Source organism: Sphaeramia orbicularis, chromosome 4 (genome assembly GCF_902148855.1).
Source record: "Sphaeramia orbicularis chromosome 4, fSphaOr1.1, whole genome shotgun sequence".
NCBI classification, from domain to species: Eukaryota; Metazoa; Chordata; class Actinopteri; order Kurtiformes; family Apogonidae; genus Sphaeramia; species Sphaeramia orbicularis.
This window is the reverse complement of record NC_043960.1, coordinates 51,004,515-51,021,074: the sequence shown is the minus strand read 5'-3', so window position 1 is coordinate 51,021,074 and position 16,560 is coordinate 51,004,515. Positions and strand designations below refer to the sequence as shown.

Here is a 16,560-nt window from a genome sequence, read left to right as displayed (position 1 = left end):
GTGATGTTTTCATTCTCAACATAGCTAGATCGGTGTGCTTGAACATTAGTCTATATGTCCTTGTCTGCTGAAGTGCAGTCTATAGATATCGCCTGCATAAATCCCATATTAGATACGCAACTTTTAAAATAGGAATTCCAACAATAATAGTATACGTACCTCAGCCACCCTCATACAAGTGGCTGTCAGCTCTAAGGAATCACGTCACCTAGTGGTGTTACACAGGTTCTGCAATCGGTTCATGTGTAAAGTGGATCTACTGTGTCTGGCTCAACGCACATTTGCACCTTCAATGCCATTTGAGCTACGAAGGCTAAGTAAACAGCTACAAAAATTTACGCATTATTATTATTATTATTATTATTATTATTATTATTATTATTATTATTATTATTATTATTATGTCTCTCAAAGCCAGTAAAATATTGCATGTGTGGGTCCATTTCCGGTGAGTTACTTCCGTATATGTATTACCATGGTAACGGTCAACTCAGAGTTAGTGGAGCTCACTTATTTGATCCGTTGAAGCAAACGTTAAATGAGTCAGCCCGTGTGGTTAATACTGAAGAAGTTCACAAAACTGACGGTTAGCTCTTCACAGAAACAAACATGTCGCAAAGGTAAAGTTATGGGAACCTCAGTGTTCGTTCTGAAATGAGCAGAGCTGCTAGTTAGGGTTAGCCACATTGTGCATCGTTAGCCATGTAAAATAGTAAATTATGCATTTGAAAGCGTGACAGTGACAAAAAGAAAGAAAGAAAGAAATATAAATTAGATAGATAGATAGATAGATAGATAGATAGATAGATAGATAGATAGATAGATAGATAGATAGATAGATAGATAGATAGATAGATAGATAGATATGAATATAAAAGTTTTTACAGCCAGTAAACGAAGTTTAATCAGGTTCTCTGTTATTTGGCCATAGTCAGTATTGTCTCTTCAAAGGCCTAATTTTATTACTCACCGTAGTTTTAGTATTGAACTTGATTTGAAACTCAACTTGAATGCCAGTACTATTGGCCCTCGACTCATGCGTCTGTCTTCTGTCCCAGGTCGTACAACCAGCTGTGGGCTGATGCCCAGTTAGAACTGAGTCGCCTTCTGGCTGAGGAACTACCTGCCGAAGCCCCTCGCCCACAGAGGGATAGAGTGGTGTTTTTTCAGCGCCTAGCCCTGTTTTATGTGCGCTACCTCCAGATCTTTAGGCAGCTGAACAAAGCCTACAACCAGGTGGTTCACCCTCAGAAGAGACGAGCTATTCGCTCAGTTCTGGAGGCTGTGATGGGAAGGTTGTTAGAGCTGAAGAATGAAATGGTGGAAAAAGAGTTTTCAGAGTATCATTACATGGATGATGTTCTTCATGACCTGAAACTCACACCAGTGAGTTTTCTTTTTCAAAGCAAGTGGGTGATTCTCATGGGGAAAACCAAGGTTGTGTTTGTGAAGATTTTAAGAATATAAAATGATTAGTCTGTCAAGTAGATTTGTATAAAAGTTTAAAAGTTTGATTATTGAGTCGCAAACTTCTTGCTGTAAATTCTATGAATTCCTGTCAGTTAAACCGATTACGTCAGTTAATCAGTTTAGTTCATAAAATAAATATCTTTATTTTGTTACAGATTCTAATCTGATAAAATGTTTTCTTATACTCCGCAGACACTCTAATATTCAGCTTTCATTCATGTATTTGATTTTATTGTCTTTTTCCAGTGTAATGGTTTAAACAGTATCAATGAAAAGTGATGGAAAAACTCATAGTTGACAAATTTTATTTCTAATTTCTTGTGTTATGGTAATGACTGTTTTTCCCCTTTTTCTGATTTTTTTTCAGGCCTTTTTAACCTAATAGTGAAACTAGATCCTTTTTAGTAAAGGGGGAAAATGTGTGTCTGAACTAATCTTTAATTTCTGCTTCAAGTTGTACCACATTCATGAGAATCACCCGTTTATTAAAATTGGTTTGTTGATTTTCTCAGAAAAGTAACATTGGCTCATCCACAACATTCAGACTTTATCACCAGTGACTATTCAATGCTGATGTAGCTCAATGCTGTTTTTTTCCCTTGTCATTCTAGGTAAATCTTGAGATCCCTATTCCTCGCTATTTCATTACAGAACTCCGTAAAGATGTCCAAGAACGAAAGACAATGATAACAAATATACTTAAAACGGTGGAGGTGACTGAAAGCCCACAGGTGAGTGTCAAAGTACCTAAATATTATAATCTATATACACAGATTAGATGCTATTGTGCAAGTCTCTACATATAGGAGCTCATACTATAGTGTGTAAGCTCCTGTGGGTAGGAAGTCACAAAATGTAAAACCCTCCCCTCTTCACATCATCAGAAAGCTCCCAAGGCTTTCACTAAGAAACCAAAATAATAGTGCTGAATCATTTGTTAAATCAATCATTAAAACACAGACACATTAATGTGATTTCTGCGTCTTCTTTATGATTCTGAAAGTTGGTGATAACTAAGGATATGAGTCAAGAGGAGGCTGTGACGATCATTCAAGTAGCGGAGAGAGCCCGCCAAAAACGCCTGAGGGCAAAGTTGAACGAGGAGAGGAGAAATATGAGCAGGAAGAACAGAATCTCAGATCCAGGGGCGGTGGGCACTGAGCTGGCAGCAGTCTGCATTCAGAAGGTCTTCTGTCATCAACTAAATACTCCAGTCCTGTCCTCCTGTGTAACCTCTGGACTCATCTGAACAAGTATCTAACTCTGAGAAATGTTGAATCCAATGTGCAGGTGTGGAGGGGCTATATACAGAGGAAGAGGACAAAGATGGCTCGGGAAGAAGAGATGATTTTTCTGGGAATGGTGTGTACAAAACCTCTTTTAATGTTAAACTTCTGTTGAGATTTACTAAAGAGGAACAATGCAAAGTTAGGGCTGGAAACTGTGGACTCAGTTCCTTTGTTTAAAAGGTTTTTCCACCTTTATTAAATATTACATTATTTACATATTATTAATAATATTATTTCATTTTAATTTTACTGCTAATTCTATGTTTATATAAATATTTGTATAAATACCAATTTTTTTCTCTATATTTCATTTTTCACTTGTTTGTGTTTTTTTTCTACCTGTCTTTTTCTCTGCACTTGCATGTTGTATATTGCTGCTGTTTAACTGTGAAACTTCCCCGTGCTGGGATGAATAAAGCCATATCTTATCTTATCTTATCTTATCTTATCTTATCTTATCTTATCTTATCTTATCTTATCTTATCTTATCTTAAAGATAGTGTAGAAAGAAAAGAAGGAAATATAAGTGATGCTAAGCTGCTGAGGGCTTGTTGTTGCCTTGGACCATGAGCTATGTGCTCCACCAGGGGCCCCCGATACAACCACTTCTACCACAGACGTCCGTAAAATTTACCGTTGTGTTTGTGTCTGTGTGATAGTAGAATTCCCTCACAGTCACCAGGTGAGTCCATGCACTGACTGGACAGATTCCATTGGTCATTGCTGATATGAAAGTGGCTGTGTCTGTGTCCATAAATGTGCTCATTGTTCATAGGTTCACCTACAGAACTGGCCAGTCCCATCAGTGGTTTTTGTCATGCTAATTTTCCAAAATTAGTATATTTTGCCTAAAGTGTGCAAAGATACTTATCATTCTAAAAGGTATAAAAATGACCATACATTCAGGTTTAGCCCATTCTCTGGGTTAAAGGTTAAAGCAGGGATTCCAGCTTCTTGGTAGTTCTTCTCGGTTCAACTGGACTGGTTTAGCTCTTTTGAAAACATTTCGTCTCTCATCCAAGAGACTTCTTCAGTTCTAAAAACTGGTGGGGGAAACTGGATTTATAAACCTGCAGGGGGAGTGGTCTGTGTAAATCTTAATCTCTTTGCTAAATCTATAATCCATATCCAGCCTTCTTCCAATTTTCTCAGTAAAACATTACATGACACTTTAACACCTGATTAGATGAGGTTTAACTTTGTCTTTAGAGGAATTGTCACATTTTCACCCATTTATACGTGAGTTATTGGAATTCATTGTAATTTATTTATCTTTACAGATACAAATGTACTTTATTGAAATTCACTTTTACAATGTTGTTCTTTCAATTACATGTAAAAAAAAAAAAAAAAAGAATATATGCTGAAATGTTACAAGTATTTCAGTTGTTGGACTATCAAAATAAAGCCTTACCTAGTTCTGTAGTACTATAAGATTTCTCCCTAGTTTCACTGTGTGATAGTGCATCTTATAAAGCTACACAGTGTCGAGAAAGTGAAAGAACATTTTACAAATTATTGGTGGGGGAAGTAAAAGCTAAAAAAAAATTATGCTACGGGTCCCAGGGGAGGAGACCAGTATTTATCAAATGTAAAGTGTTGGTGTTGATTACTGACCTGTAATACAGGTGGAAGAGGGACACACAAATGAAAACAGAGAATCTGACAAACTCCTTAAATTGTCTGGTGTGACTGTTCTGTGGTGTCCCCCATTCTAAACTAGATTGTGCCACTGTATTGACAGGAAAACCCAACAGAATATAGCAGAGGGTTATAATATTAATATGTATATATTCAGATAACAACATTTACACCTTTGTGGTGACACAACTGGGTGTGCCACAATGAAATCACATTTGATTTGTTCAATGTTCAAGTCAAGATTTCGTAGTTAATTGCTTTGAATTTGCTGTTCAGAGAGAGATGTATTTATTTATATTAATTCTTTAGACATTTATTACTTAGAAGTTTTATTTAACAGTCATCTGGTTTCTACTAAATGCTAATAATGGGTGGGGATGCTGATGTCAGTCTATAAATAACTTATCAACTTTGTCCAAATATTATATATGCTTTTCTCTCTTTCCTTTTTGGGGATTTATATATATATATACAAAATAGATGAAGTACTTATCCTCCCTTCCACGTCAGGCTATGGATCCCAAATATCAGTTGCCCTGCCGTGCAGAAACTACAGCTCAAAGCAGCGAAGCCAGCACACAGACTGTACAGGAGGAGCATGAGGATGACTACCAGAAGTCTGTGGTGGCGATTACAAACCAACTACGAGATGTTGAAGGTCACGATATGAGCAACACCATGAAAGATCAGATCCGACAGTGGTTCATTGAATGCCGGTGAGTTGACACGGAGGGTTTTTCTGTGGGATTAATGTTTGTTGTTTGTTAGTCTTGGATGACATTTAGCTGGTGTTTTTGCTTTGTGTATTTAATAGAGACTCCACCGGCGTATTTCCAGACTACCCAGATGCAGAAGATGGAGGCTCAGCTCTTATTTTTGCAGAAAAACACCCTCAGCAGGTTTAATGGAACGTTCACTGAAAGTATTCTTTACTGAACGCTGTTAACATAAGGAGAATGAAGATTTGATCATTGTGTTTTTTTCCAGTTAATAGAAGAAATTGCTGCAAAGGAAGAAGAGGAGTCCAACAACAAGCCAAAAGGAAAAGAGGAAAAGGGGAAGAAGAACAAAGGGAAGGAGAAAGAGAAGGGGAAAGATGAAGAAGTAAGAGTCAACATATAGACCATTCTGATAACATGTGCACATCTTAAATGAATTTCACACTGGGAGGATAAGTAGGATTTGCGTTATTTCGAGCCTTTTCCTCTATTTCACTTGCATAGAAAAGCAATGAATTGATAAATCTTTATTCTGAACCAATAGGAGGAGGAGCCAGGGTTGAAGATGATGCCATCTGCTTTTCTGCCTGACTTGGAAATTGGAAACAAAGTCTATGATGGTATGTTTTAATGAGTAAAATGTGATCAAGATGTTCACTGGCTCACCATCAGAACCCCTCAAAATGATTAACAAATGCTAAGTCTAATGATTAGTTTGATAGTCTGTAGCATGGTAACAGTTAGTTACGCATCATCATGAGTAACTAACTGTTACCATGCAACAGACTATTACTATGAGTAACTCATGTTAGAAGCTGAATGTTCTGTGTGGTCATCCAGATTTTTGGAAAAACCACAATGATTCCAGTAACTATAACCAGAGGCATGAGGTGGAGCTGATTAAGGAAGAGAAGAGAAAAGTCATTGAGGCAGAGATTCGACTACAGGTAATTTATTCAAATATGAAACATCCATAAGCATCGCATATCCCCAATAACTCACCAAGGTCTAGAGCTTTCTTATTTTACCACCTGGGGGTTTCTATAGTTTCTTGTTTTTCCACATTAAATGTTCTCAATTTTTATGTTAGTTCTTTTGAGAGAACTGGCTAAATATTGCCAAGAGCTTATTTTTAATCAGACTTGTAAAGTGAATATTTCATGTGTCTTTTGTCAGTTTGTTGTACATGTCCACATAATAAAACCCTGTTTATGCTGACTTTTCACTACTTCATCACAGTAGTGCAGTAATTGTTTGTCTTTATGTCCTTCTAATAAGTATTACTACTACTTATATTACTACTCTACTAGTTGTTGTTTTTTGTTGTTTTTACTAGTACTTTCCAGTGTGCAGTTGCCAGTTTTTCACCACTGTTTGTTGTTGTTATGATGATGATGATGATGATGATTATTATTATTTATTTTTTTAAGTTGTTGTATTACTATTTTCTTAATAACTATTTTCATATAATATTTGTTATACTGTACTTTTGGTGTTGTGCTGCTATTGGAACCTCAGTTTGCCAATGGCTCTGCCCAAGGGATAAATAAAACTCTAATCTAATCTAATCTAATCTAATCTAATCTAATCTAATCTAATCTAATCTGATCTAAATGGATTTCTGTGCAACATTAAAGAAAACACAGCAGGTAAATCTCATTTTGGTGGTTTGTGAGAGTTGGAGCCATGTGGGGTGAGTCACTTCAGCATCTAAGTTGCTAGTGCAGAGCTGATATAAAATGGCAGCTTTATTCAGTCTCAGTTTGGGCTTTACTCAGGTTGATGAGCAGATGAGACAAGAGCTGGCTGAGTGGAAGCTAACTGTGGACAAAGACAAAGGCGGGAAAACCAAAGTCAATGCCAAGGTATTAAAGTCAATACACTGATAAGTTATTTGACATCATTTCTCAAAGCTTTGTGTTCTTAGTTTGGACCGAATACCATGAACTGTGTCCTAATCAAATTAAACATGCTCCACAGAAAAAGAAAGGATCGAAAAGTGGGAAGAAGAAAAAAAAGGAGAAAGATCTAACAGCTGATAGGTGAGGTCCTATAGAGCGAGCATTCATCAACTACTGCTATCAAAGTGTGTATTGTCCATAATACTAAAAATGAAAAATAAGAGAAGCCGTTTCCCTGGTTTCTTCACATCTCCCAGGACTCTTGAGTCTCTGTGCCAGGAGCTGGTGGACCAGGGTTTGTTGAAACAAGCAAAGAATGTTCAGCTGCAGGATTTCCTGGGTAAGACACTGTAGACTGCTGTGTTCTCAGAACCCTTGTATGTTTGACTAGGCCTGTCACAATAACACTTCTGCAATTATCATATAAGAACTATTTGAAACAACTGTAATTATTTTACAGAATCAGGTTGTCCATTTTTAATAAAATCATGAAACCAATAGAAATAACATGTTGTATGATTATATTGTTCATTATTTCAGTGCCCTTTTAATTACGTGATCTCATTGTGTCTCATTCTTATACTACAGGTTTGATGCTTTTTTTTTTTTTTTGGGACAATATTCAGTAATTTGCTATATTTAGTTAAGTCATATCTGCCCAGTTTACAAAATCCATTTTGACTTGTTTTTAGCTGTACTACAGGGTTTGTTCTGATTTTTTTTTTTTTTTACCTTGGTTTAATATTTCAATAATGGGATTTGTATATTTCAGTCATGTCATATATTTGTCATGATCAGTTTTTTATTTTAACAAAAGAAACAGAATATAAATGATTTTGTATATTTCAAAATTTGATGCCAATAATTGTATCTCATTCATAAATTGTAAAAAGATCATTTAACGTACTATATATCTGACAAATAACTGTTAAATTAAACCTAAATCAAACAAGATGATAGCACAATGCAAAACTGTGAATGGTATCAAATGAAGTCATTCAGTGGTAAAGTGCTGCCCTCTACTGGACTGTGATTCTGTTCCAGAAATCTCACCTCTCAGGATATTGCCTTGTTCTTGCACATTTTCCATCATCCCCAGTGCAAATGATTACATAATTGTGTCACGTTGTTGTCAGGTGACTACAGTTACCTTGGGACCACCCTAAGGCAAAATGACATCGAGCCTATGCCGTCGCTGTCAGACGTGAGGCAGGTTTTAGCTCTTTATGGTGTCTTGCCTTTAGGTATGTCCATGAGATGACATGTTGAACCATAAAAAAATACCATAAAGTAAGTGTGTTGTTTGCTGTTTGTTCATTAAATGTGTGATGTATGCAGGCTCTCAGGTTGTCCATGAGAAGGCTCCCCTGATCAAAGCCATCCTGCTGGCAGGGCCGGCGGGGGTCGGGAAGAAGATGTTAGTCCATGCAGTGTGTCAGGAGACAGGAGCCAACCTGTTTGATCTGTCTCCACTTAATCTAGTGGGAAAGTACCCTGGGAAGAGTGGCCTCGCAATGATGCTTCACATGGTCTTCAAGGTAATACTCAAAAGATGGCGTCAACCCATGAAACTTCAGCTGCTGCTATAGATTATTTTTGTAATCGATTAATCTGTCGATTATTATTTATACAAACAACTTGTCCTTTATTCCAGAACCAGCTGAAACAACCAAAAAAGTATAAAAGTAAAAGAATAAATAAAAAAAATATCTAAATAGACATAGTAACAGTATAAAAGTATCATGAAAATATCTATATAGAAACTAGAAAAGCACTCAGAGAGCGCAGACCTCCACCAAGGCAGATCAGTGCCCCCCCTTCACCACCAAAATTTAATCATTTGTTCCTTGTGCCAGTATCAACATTTCCTGAAATTTTCATCCAAATCCATCCATAACTTTTTGAGTTATCTTGCACACGGACAGACATACAGACAAACCAACGCCGGCAAAAACATAACCTCCTTGGCAGAGGTAATAACCACTATATCAACAGTATAAAAATACAGACAGACAGACAGAGAGACTTCATTTATCCCAAGCTGGGAAATTGTAGTGCAGCAACAGCATTTCACATAGTGCAAAATAGAAGAATAACAATAAAAAATAGGACCAATGGCCCTGTAGCTTACCGGCCAAATTAAAAGCTTTGGGAAATGTATCCAGATGCCATTTATTATCACCCAGTTATGTGTATTTATTCTATTACAGAAAAAGCCCATGTTTTTGTCATATTCCAATCAGATCTGTAAAAAAATTCAAATTCCAACTGATATCATTGATACTTACTGATTTATTGTATCAGTCAACTTCCTATCTCTTATAATGGGAAAATTTTTCAAAGTCGCACCAAATCCAGAATCAGATCTGGATCGAAATAATGTCAATACCTTGTGTTGACATCATCATAAAGAAGCTGTATACCAAGTTTGAAGTTAATCAGAAGTGTAGTTTTGGAGAAAAAGACGATTTAAATTTTTTCCCCATAAGAGCCCATGTTAGATTTTCCATGAGTTCCCGGATCCAGAAGAAGATCCTGATCAGCATGTGGCCATTATGTTTTGGTCATCTCCCCATCAGGGCTGGACAGTAGAAATGTCAACTTGATATCATTTATATTTACTGAGTTATTGCATCGATCCACTTCCTATCTCTTTTAATGGGGAAATTTTTCAAAGTCGCACCAAATCCAGAATCAGATCCGGATCCAAATAATTTCACTAAGTTTTGTTGACATCATCATAAAGAAGCTGTATACCAAGTTTGAAGTCAATTGGAATTGTAGTTTCAGAGAAGACGATTAAAATTTTTATAACAGACGACAGGCGACGCCGTATGACGATGTTATGGAAATGTTCAACTGATAACCCACACACAAAGAGGAGGAGAGAAAGTTAGAGTTAAAATAAATAAATGCATTTATTGAGAAGTCAATCACAGAGAAACTCTGTAAGTGAAGTCTGATTAAACAAGAGAAAACTAAAGATTATATAGAACCAAATCCAACCCCCTCAAACTATGATGTCATTCCTTACGTACATCGTACCACTCCCTACTACTCCTTCTCTGCTCCGTGAAGAGGTCATGATGACCTCTTCACTCTAACCTTGCTTGGATCCCATCTGGAGTACAGGCGCCATCCTCTATCTACACATTCAGACATTTAGGTGTTTGGGTTTTAACTCAAGGCAAGAACTCCGTTCCTGGGTTGGGGGTGTTACAGAGTGGTAAACATCACACATACTGAATAATGACTCAGCATTAAAAGAAGATGTACTAACAGTATAAAATATAAAGAGTATAAAATATAAAAAGTAAATTTTTCCACCACAACGACAATAGCTTATGGCCTGTCAGCCGGTAAGCTAAAAACTAAACAATTCACAATAGTTTGAGTAGAAAAATCAACATTCACATTCTTCATATATTTTCATGACATTTAAACAGTTTTAAATAGGCCTGTAACGGCACACGTACCGAACCGAACCGTTTCGGTACACACCTGTTCGATTTGGTACACAGCTTTACCGAAACGGCACAGTTTGATGAGAAAAAGAAAAAGGAACGAAAGACATCGTTCGATGCGGAACTTTAAATCTGCGCAAGTTTCACACGGACATATTGAAGGAGCACACATGGACCCAAAATATGAAATAGCAGCTGATATAAGGTTAAAAAAAAACAACAAATATGATGTGAACCTGGAAGGAAGAGACTGAAGACCCTCCACCATCATTACAGTCCAGTTTGGATCAGTTCAGGTTCAGGTGAAAGACAACAACGAGGAAAGAGACGTTAAAAAGACGGACGTTGTTTGGCCCCTGTGAACTACGGTAGCTCTAAAACACTGACACTAGCTCTGTCTGTCTGTCTGTCTGCCTGTCTATCACGAACGCTGTGCAATAGAGGAATAAATAGAACGTTGAAAGTATGTAAAGTTTGACTTTCGTTTCACGACAGCGTTTGTTACATTAGTTATGGACTGCACCCCCAGGTATACAACTGCACACCCCTCCACCCCCTGGCTCCGACCAATAAAAAAAAAAAAAAAAAAGGCCCCTGTGCACACAGGCACACACAAATACACACAGTGTCCTAAACAGTTTGTTCTCTGTCCTAAAATAAATAATTTGGTTCATTGTGCTGTCAATGTTTCTCTTCAGTTTGTTTAAACAGAACACCAGTTTACCCTCTAATGTTGTACTTCATATGGAATTTTTTTCTTATTTTTATGCAGAATGTGAACTGACAGAACTGTGATTAGATTTTTCATGTTTGTTCGAAACTACCTTTCAGGGAAAAGTGCAATACTAATGTTTAAAATACATTAAGTAATATTAATAATTTATTTTATTTTATATTTGATTTGTAGCAGCAGAATTATATTATTCCTGTTTTTCTATATTCTATTGTCTCCAAAAATTGGGGGAAAAATGTTTAAAAAAATTCATAAAAACATTAATAGACATTTTGAGGGGTTTTCTTTCTTCATGTGCCAAACCGGAAAAAAATTAACCGTGGCTTTGAAAACCGAAAACGTACTAAACCGAAAACTTTGTGTACCATTACAGGCCTAGTTTTAAACAGAAATAGCGTTGTACAGTCTTTGAACTCAGGATTTAACTTGTTCCAAACATTTCCTCCAACACACAGTGTTCATATTTGTTCTAACAGGGTTTGTTGAACACATGACTTCCTCTGAAATTTGAAACACTTTCCCATATTTTAATCAAGCTCTGAATATGAACAGGCAACATTTTTTATTTTGAACATAAATTGTGTTGTTTTAAAGTGGACTAAGTCACTAAACTTTACAGTTTTTAATTTGATCATAAACTGATGTGTGTGTTCCCTATAGGACACTATTGACCAGTGGTATTGGCCTTTTCTGAATAATGCTGATTGGATTTGAATTAGTTCAGTCAGTATTCCCCCATACCTCCATGCACTACAACATAAAACAACTTCACTTCTTTTGTATAGTTATTCCAAGGAATTTGATTACATGTACCCTTTCAGTCCCTGTATTATTTATGCTTAGATAACTGACAGTTTCCCATAGACTATTTGTGTCATATAAATATAAATACACAAAAAGTAACACGATGTTCCTTTATTGAATAAGGATAAATCAAAGCATGTAAAACCATCAGCTCCTTTAAAACTGAAGTCACACAGTGACTTTACAAGATAGAAAGAACAGAATCAGAATACTGAAAGAAACATACATGTCTGTACACTGAAAGAAATGCAGGACAAATCCATACGTAGCAAATGAATGGATGCAGTAGCCTCCCTGCAACACAGTACGCACAGTATACACACAGTATGTAGCACAATCATCAAAACAGGCCTAATAAATTTAAATTGTATAACAGAAAAAACAAAAACAAATTCCTCTGCCCTGTCCTCTGCAGGACATAATTACCTTAAATCATGCACGTGAACTAAAATCATTGAACACATTGGTCCCTGGCCAGCTGACCACTGCGGTCATCAGGGAAGATAGCAGGATTGTCCCAGTCTGTGTGATGCACTTTTTTTTGGGGGGGGGGGTCTCCCTCTCTCCACATTGTGGAGGACAGTACAGGCCACAGTGATGTCACATGACCTCAGAGGGCTGACCCTTAGGTGGTGAAGACAGTGAAAGTGTTCCTTCAGGAGGTCAAAGGTCATTTGGATCCTGGCCCATGTCCTGGCAACGGGCATGACTGTAGGCCTACTGTGGTTCCCATGGGTCTGTGTATGGTGTCAGGAGAAAAGGCTGGTAGGTAGACCCCCTGTCCCCCAGAAACACACTAGATGATTCACTTGTCAACACAAAACCTCAGCATCACAACCTCATAAATACAGAGACATTCTGGACATAGATATGATGTAAAACGTGGTTGTTAACAGAGGTTGTGTGGCTCACCTTGTGATCGGCGCTGACAGATTCCAGAGGTCTGATAGACTCATGAGACATGGACCGAGCCAGACAGCTGAGACACAACACTGATGAGACAGTCAGCATGGACTATCTGAAATAAGACGAAGAATATTAAACCAAAGAATGAACATCACAAGCAATGAACAGTGTTCATTAACCCATAAAAGTCCAACGCTACTTTAGTGTCAGTTCACAAATGAATTTTCTCTATATCTAACCTTTAAGTGATTTATCTCCATTTATTATATTATCTTCTGTAGTTTGTATTTTATCAGTATAAAATCAGACATTTTCCTATATTTCATTCACCAATCATGTAGATGTTCATTAAAGCTCAGATTAAAGTTAATGGTTATTACATAAGAAACAGCTCAAACTGAATAAACAGTGTCTTTCAGTCCAATCTGTCATTAACTGAACATAAACCCAGTGTGTCCATCCACTGTCATTGATCCAACTCCATGGGTTTTACTGGGGTAGCAATGTTGTAGAAGATGACGGTGTTTCCACGTTCACTACAGAGCCTCTGAATGTCCAAATGGGTCATATCTGATGACTATGAAACGATGAACTGTATTTTACACCGATTATCGACATGGATTAAAAGGATTAGTGGATCAACAGGAATTAAACAGTTTAGATCAGTAGATCGTTTTGGTTGGTGATGGATGTTTGGGTCTTTATGGGTTAATTGACAATATCAGAAAGTCATGAATCATGAAAAGATAACCATTTATCCCAAAGGTAAATTCACTGAAGTCAGTGAGCTCATCTATTTATCAGTTATTCAGTCTGATGCAGTTACATTTACACAATTTCACTCACATCTACTGTCAGTTTAACTTGCTATTTCACAGCTCCGTTTTCGGAGGCGCTAATTAACTATTTGGGTTGTAATTGTGATGGTTTCAGCGGAACAGTCAGTGTGCATTTGTGCACTGCTTACTTATTCAGGCAGTCTGTAGTCCTTCGCCACACTGTCTCTTGTTTTTAGCTTACCGGCCGACAGGCCGTAGGCTATTGTCGTCATGTGGCGTCCGTCAGTGTCTGTCGTCTGTCATCCGTTACAAAAATTTCAATCGTCTTCTTCTCAGAAACTACAACTCCGATTAACTTCAAACTTGGTATACAGCTTCTTTATGATGATGTCAACAAAACTTAGTGAAATTATTTGGATCCGGATCTGATTCTGGATTTGGTGCGACTTTGAAAAATTTCCCCCATTATAAGCGATAGGAAGTGGATCGATGCAATAACTCAGTAAATATAAATGATATCCAGTGTAAATTTCTACTGTCCAGCCCTGATGGGGAGATGACCAAAACATAATGGCCACATGCTGATCAGGATCTTCTTCTGGATCCGGGAGCTTACAGAAAATTTAACATGGGCTCTTATGGGGAAAAATTTTTTAAATAGTCTTCTCCCAAACTACAGTTCTGATCGACTTCGAACTTGGTTTACAGCTTCTGTATGATGATGTCAACACAAGGTATTGAAATTATTTTGATCGGATCTGATTCTGGATTTGGTGCGACTTTGAAAAATTTTCCCATTATAAGAGATAGGAAGTGGATTGATACAATAAATCAGTATCAATGATATCAAGTAGGAATTTGAATTTTTTACAGATCTGATTGGAATATGACCAAAACATGGGCTATTTCTGTAATATAATAAATACACATAACTGGGTGATAATAAATGGCATCTGGATACATTTCCCAAAGCTTTTAATTTGGCCGGTAAGCTACAGGGCCATTGGTCCTATTTTTTGTAACTGTTGTCTTTTTTTGATTTGGTCCTTTACTTTCTCGTTAGCCAAAATGAGGAGTTTTGCATCTGACGGGGGGGGGAGTACGCTGCTGTAGTTGTCATGGTGAATCTGTGATCGATGTCGGGGTCTATTGAAGAAGCCTGGTGCGCGCACTTATCCAGGATGAGTTACACCTGGCTTGATGAATCCGTGTCTGTTCATCCTGGCTTGGTCTTTGTGAAACCGATTAAGCCTGGACGCCCTTGTTTTGGATTCGTTGAATGCGGCTTAGTCGGTTATCCTGTATGACGGAATCCTAGTTTCGTGAAACAGGCCTCAGATTTAAACAAACATATATAAAAATATCTATAGATATACACAACAAACAAGTCCAATGACATATGTGCACTGCAGTCTTCAACACATTTGGATCCAACTTACTAACAACTGAACATGAGAATAAAATACAACTGAAAAAAATAAAATAAAGACTAATATTTGTAATGTTTGTGCAAATGCTTCAAACTTAAAAGTGGTGGTTCCAATGTAGAAGAGTCAACAAATAGACATTTTCTACCTTTTTGTCCTTATGTCTTCTAAGCTACGCTCCATGTTGTTTGTGTTGATCTTGGCATCATGTGCGTTACAATAAGCATCCGTGGGAAACACAACAGTAGAACTAATGTTTAGCAGCAGAGAAATTAAGGAAACAAAACCTCCATTCAGGAAAATTGTAATCCATTCCTTTCCTTAATCAAGTTGATTAATCGGTTAATCATTTCAGCTGAACCAAAGGAAAGCCAGACTGACACTAAGGTTGAGTCCTCTTCTTCCCAGTCTGCAGTTGAATTAAACCAGACAACGTAAAAACTCAAATTAAAATCACCAGTGGTATCAGTAAAAAAGAAAAAAAAAAAGGAGGAAACAGAAATTCTAATTTGAGATTAGTCTGTGGTTTAAAAATACTGTACGCAACAAGAACAATTAACTATTTACTGAGTTCTCAGTTCTCTGAATGGCCTCAGTGAGTTTTTTTTTTTTTAATTTAATGACCTTATGTGATTCAGTTATACATTCCAAGTTATTAAAGAGACTGAAAAAAAATTCAACCCCTTTTCATGGAACTGCTCCATGTGTTTTACTGGTGAATCAATGTTGCAGGACAGGGGTGACCAACCCTGGTCCTGGAGAGCTACTGTCCTGCATGTGTTAGACGTTTCCCTCTTCCAGCACACCTGACAGTCGTTATCAGGCTTCTGCAGAGCTTATCACTTAAATCAGGTGTGTTGGAAGAGGGATACATCTAAAACATGTAGGACAGTGGCTCTCCAGGACCAGGGTTGGTCACCCCTGTTGTAGAAGATGACAGAGTTTCCTCGTTCACTGATCAGCCTTTGAATGTCCAAATGGGTCATATCTGATGACCATGAAAAGATGACAAACTGCATTTTACACCAATTATTTACATGCATTGACAGGATTAGTGGATCAACAGGTGTTAAACAGTTAACATCAGTGGATGATAATGGTTGCCAGTGGCTGTTTAGGTCTTTGAGGGTTAAATAAAATGATCATACTTATATTTAACTGTCTCAGTTATTTTGTTTGTGTGCAAAACCAACATTACCTACTGATTTCATCCACTCTTTTAACATAATACTTCACTGCAAAGACGGCAGATGTTTTAGATGACTGTTCTTTTCCCACCTACCACTGAATTAGTCTTACCTCTCACAGTCTACAGTGAACTTGATGCATTTTACGTGAAACGTGTTATGTCCCTGGCCTAGGGGAAACCTGAACATAACATATTTAAAGGTGCCCCACTTGCCCCATCCGCAATAATGTGAGGCCCA

General features: G+C 37.3%; 1 protein-coding gene across 1 annotated transcript in view; it reads left to right on the top strand.

Annotated features, from left to right (window-relative positions):
- The first annotated feature begins 448 nt into the window (after window positions 1–448).
- zgc:153738 (dynein regulatory complex protein 11) overlaps window positions 449–16,560 on the top strand; it is a 17,827-nt gene continuing 1,715 nt past the window's right edge. Inside the window, exons 1-15 of the mRNA XM_030133174.1 lie at window positions 449–620; window positions 1,059–1,386; window positions 2,082–2,201; window positions 2,474–2,656; window positions 2,761–2,832; window positions 4,911–5,116; window positions 5,215–5,299; window positions 5,388–5,504; window positions 5,664–5,739; window positions 5,960–6,066; window positions 6,898–6,984; window positions 7,100–7,161; window positions 7,278–7,360; window positions 8,157–8,264; window positions 8,359–8,558. Coding sequence (XP_029989034.1) covers window positions 610–620; window positions 1,059–1,386; window positions 2,082–2,201; window positions 2,474–2,656; window positions 2,761–2,832; window positions 4,911–5,116; window positions 5,215–5,299; window positions 5,388–5,504; window positions 5,664–5,739; window positions 5,960–6,066; window positions 6,898–6,984; window positions 7,100–7,161; window positions 7,278–7,360; window positions 8,157–8,264; window positions 8,359–8,558 — 1,845 coding nt within the window. The 5' untranslated portion in view covers window positions 449–609. The remainder of the gene's footprint in view (window positions 621–1,058; window positions 1,387–2,081; window positions 2,202–2,473; window positions 2,657–2,760; window positions 2,833–4,910; window positions 5,117–5,214; window positions 5,300–5,387; window positions 5,505–5,663; window positions 5,740–5,959; window positions 6,067–6,897; window positions 6,985–7,099; window positions 7,162–7,277; window positions 7,361–8,156; window positions 8,265–8,358; window positions 8,559–16,560) is intronic.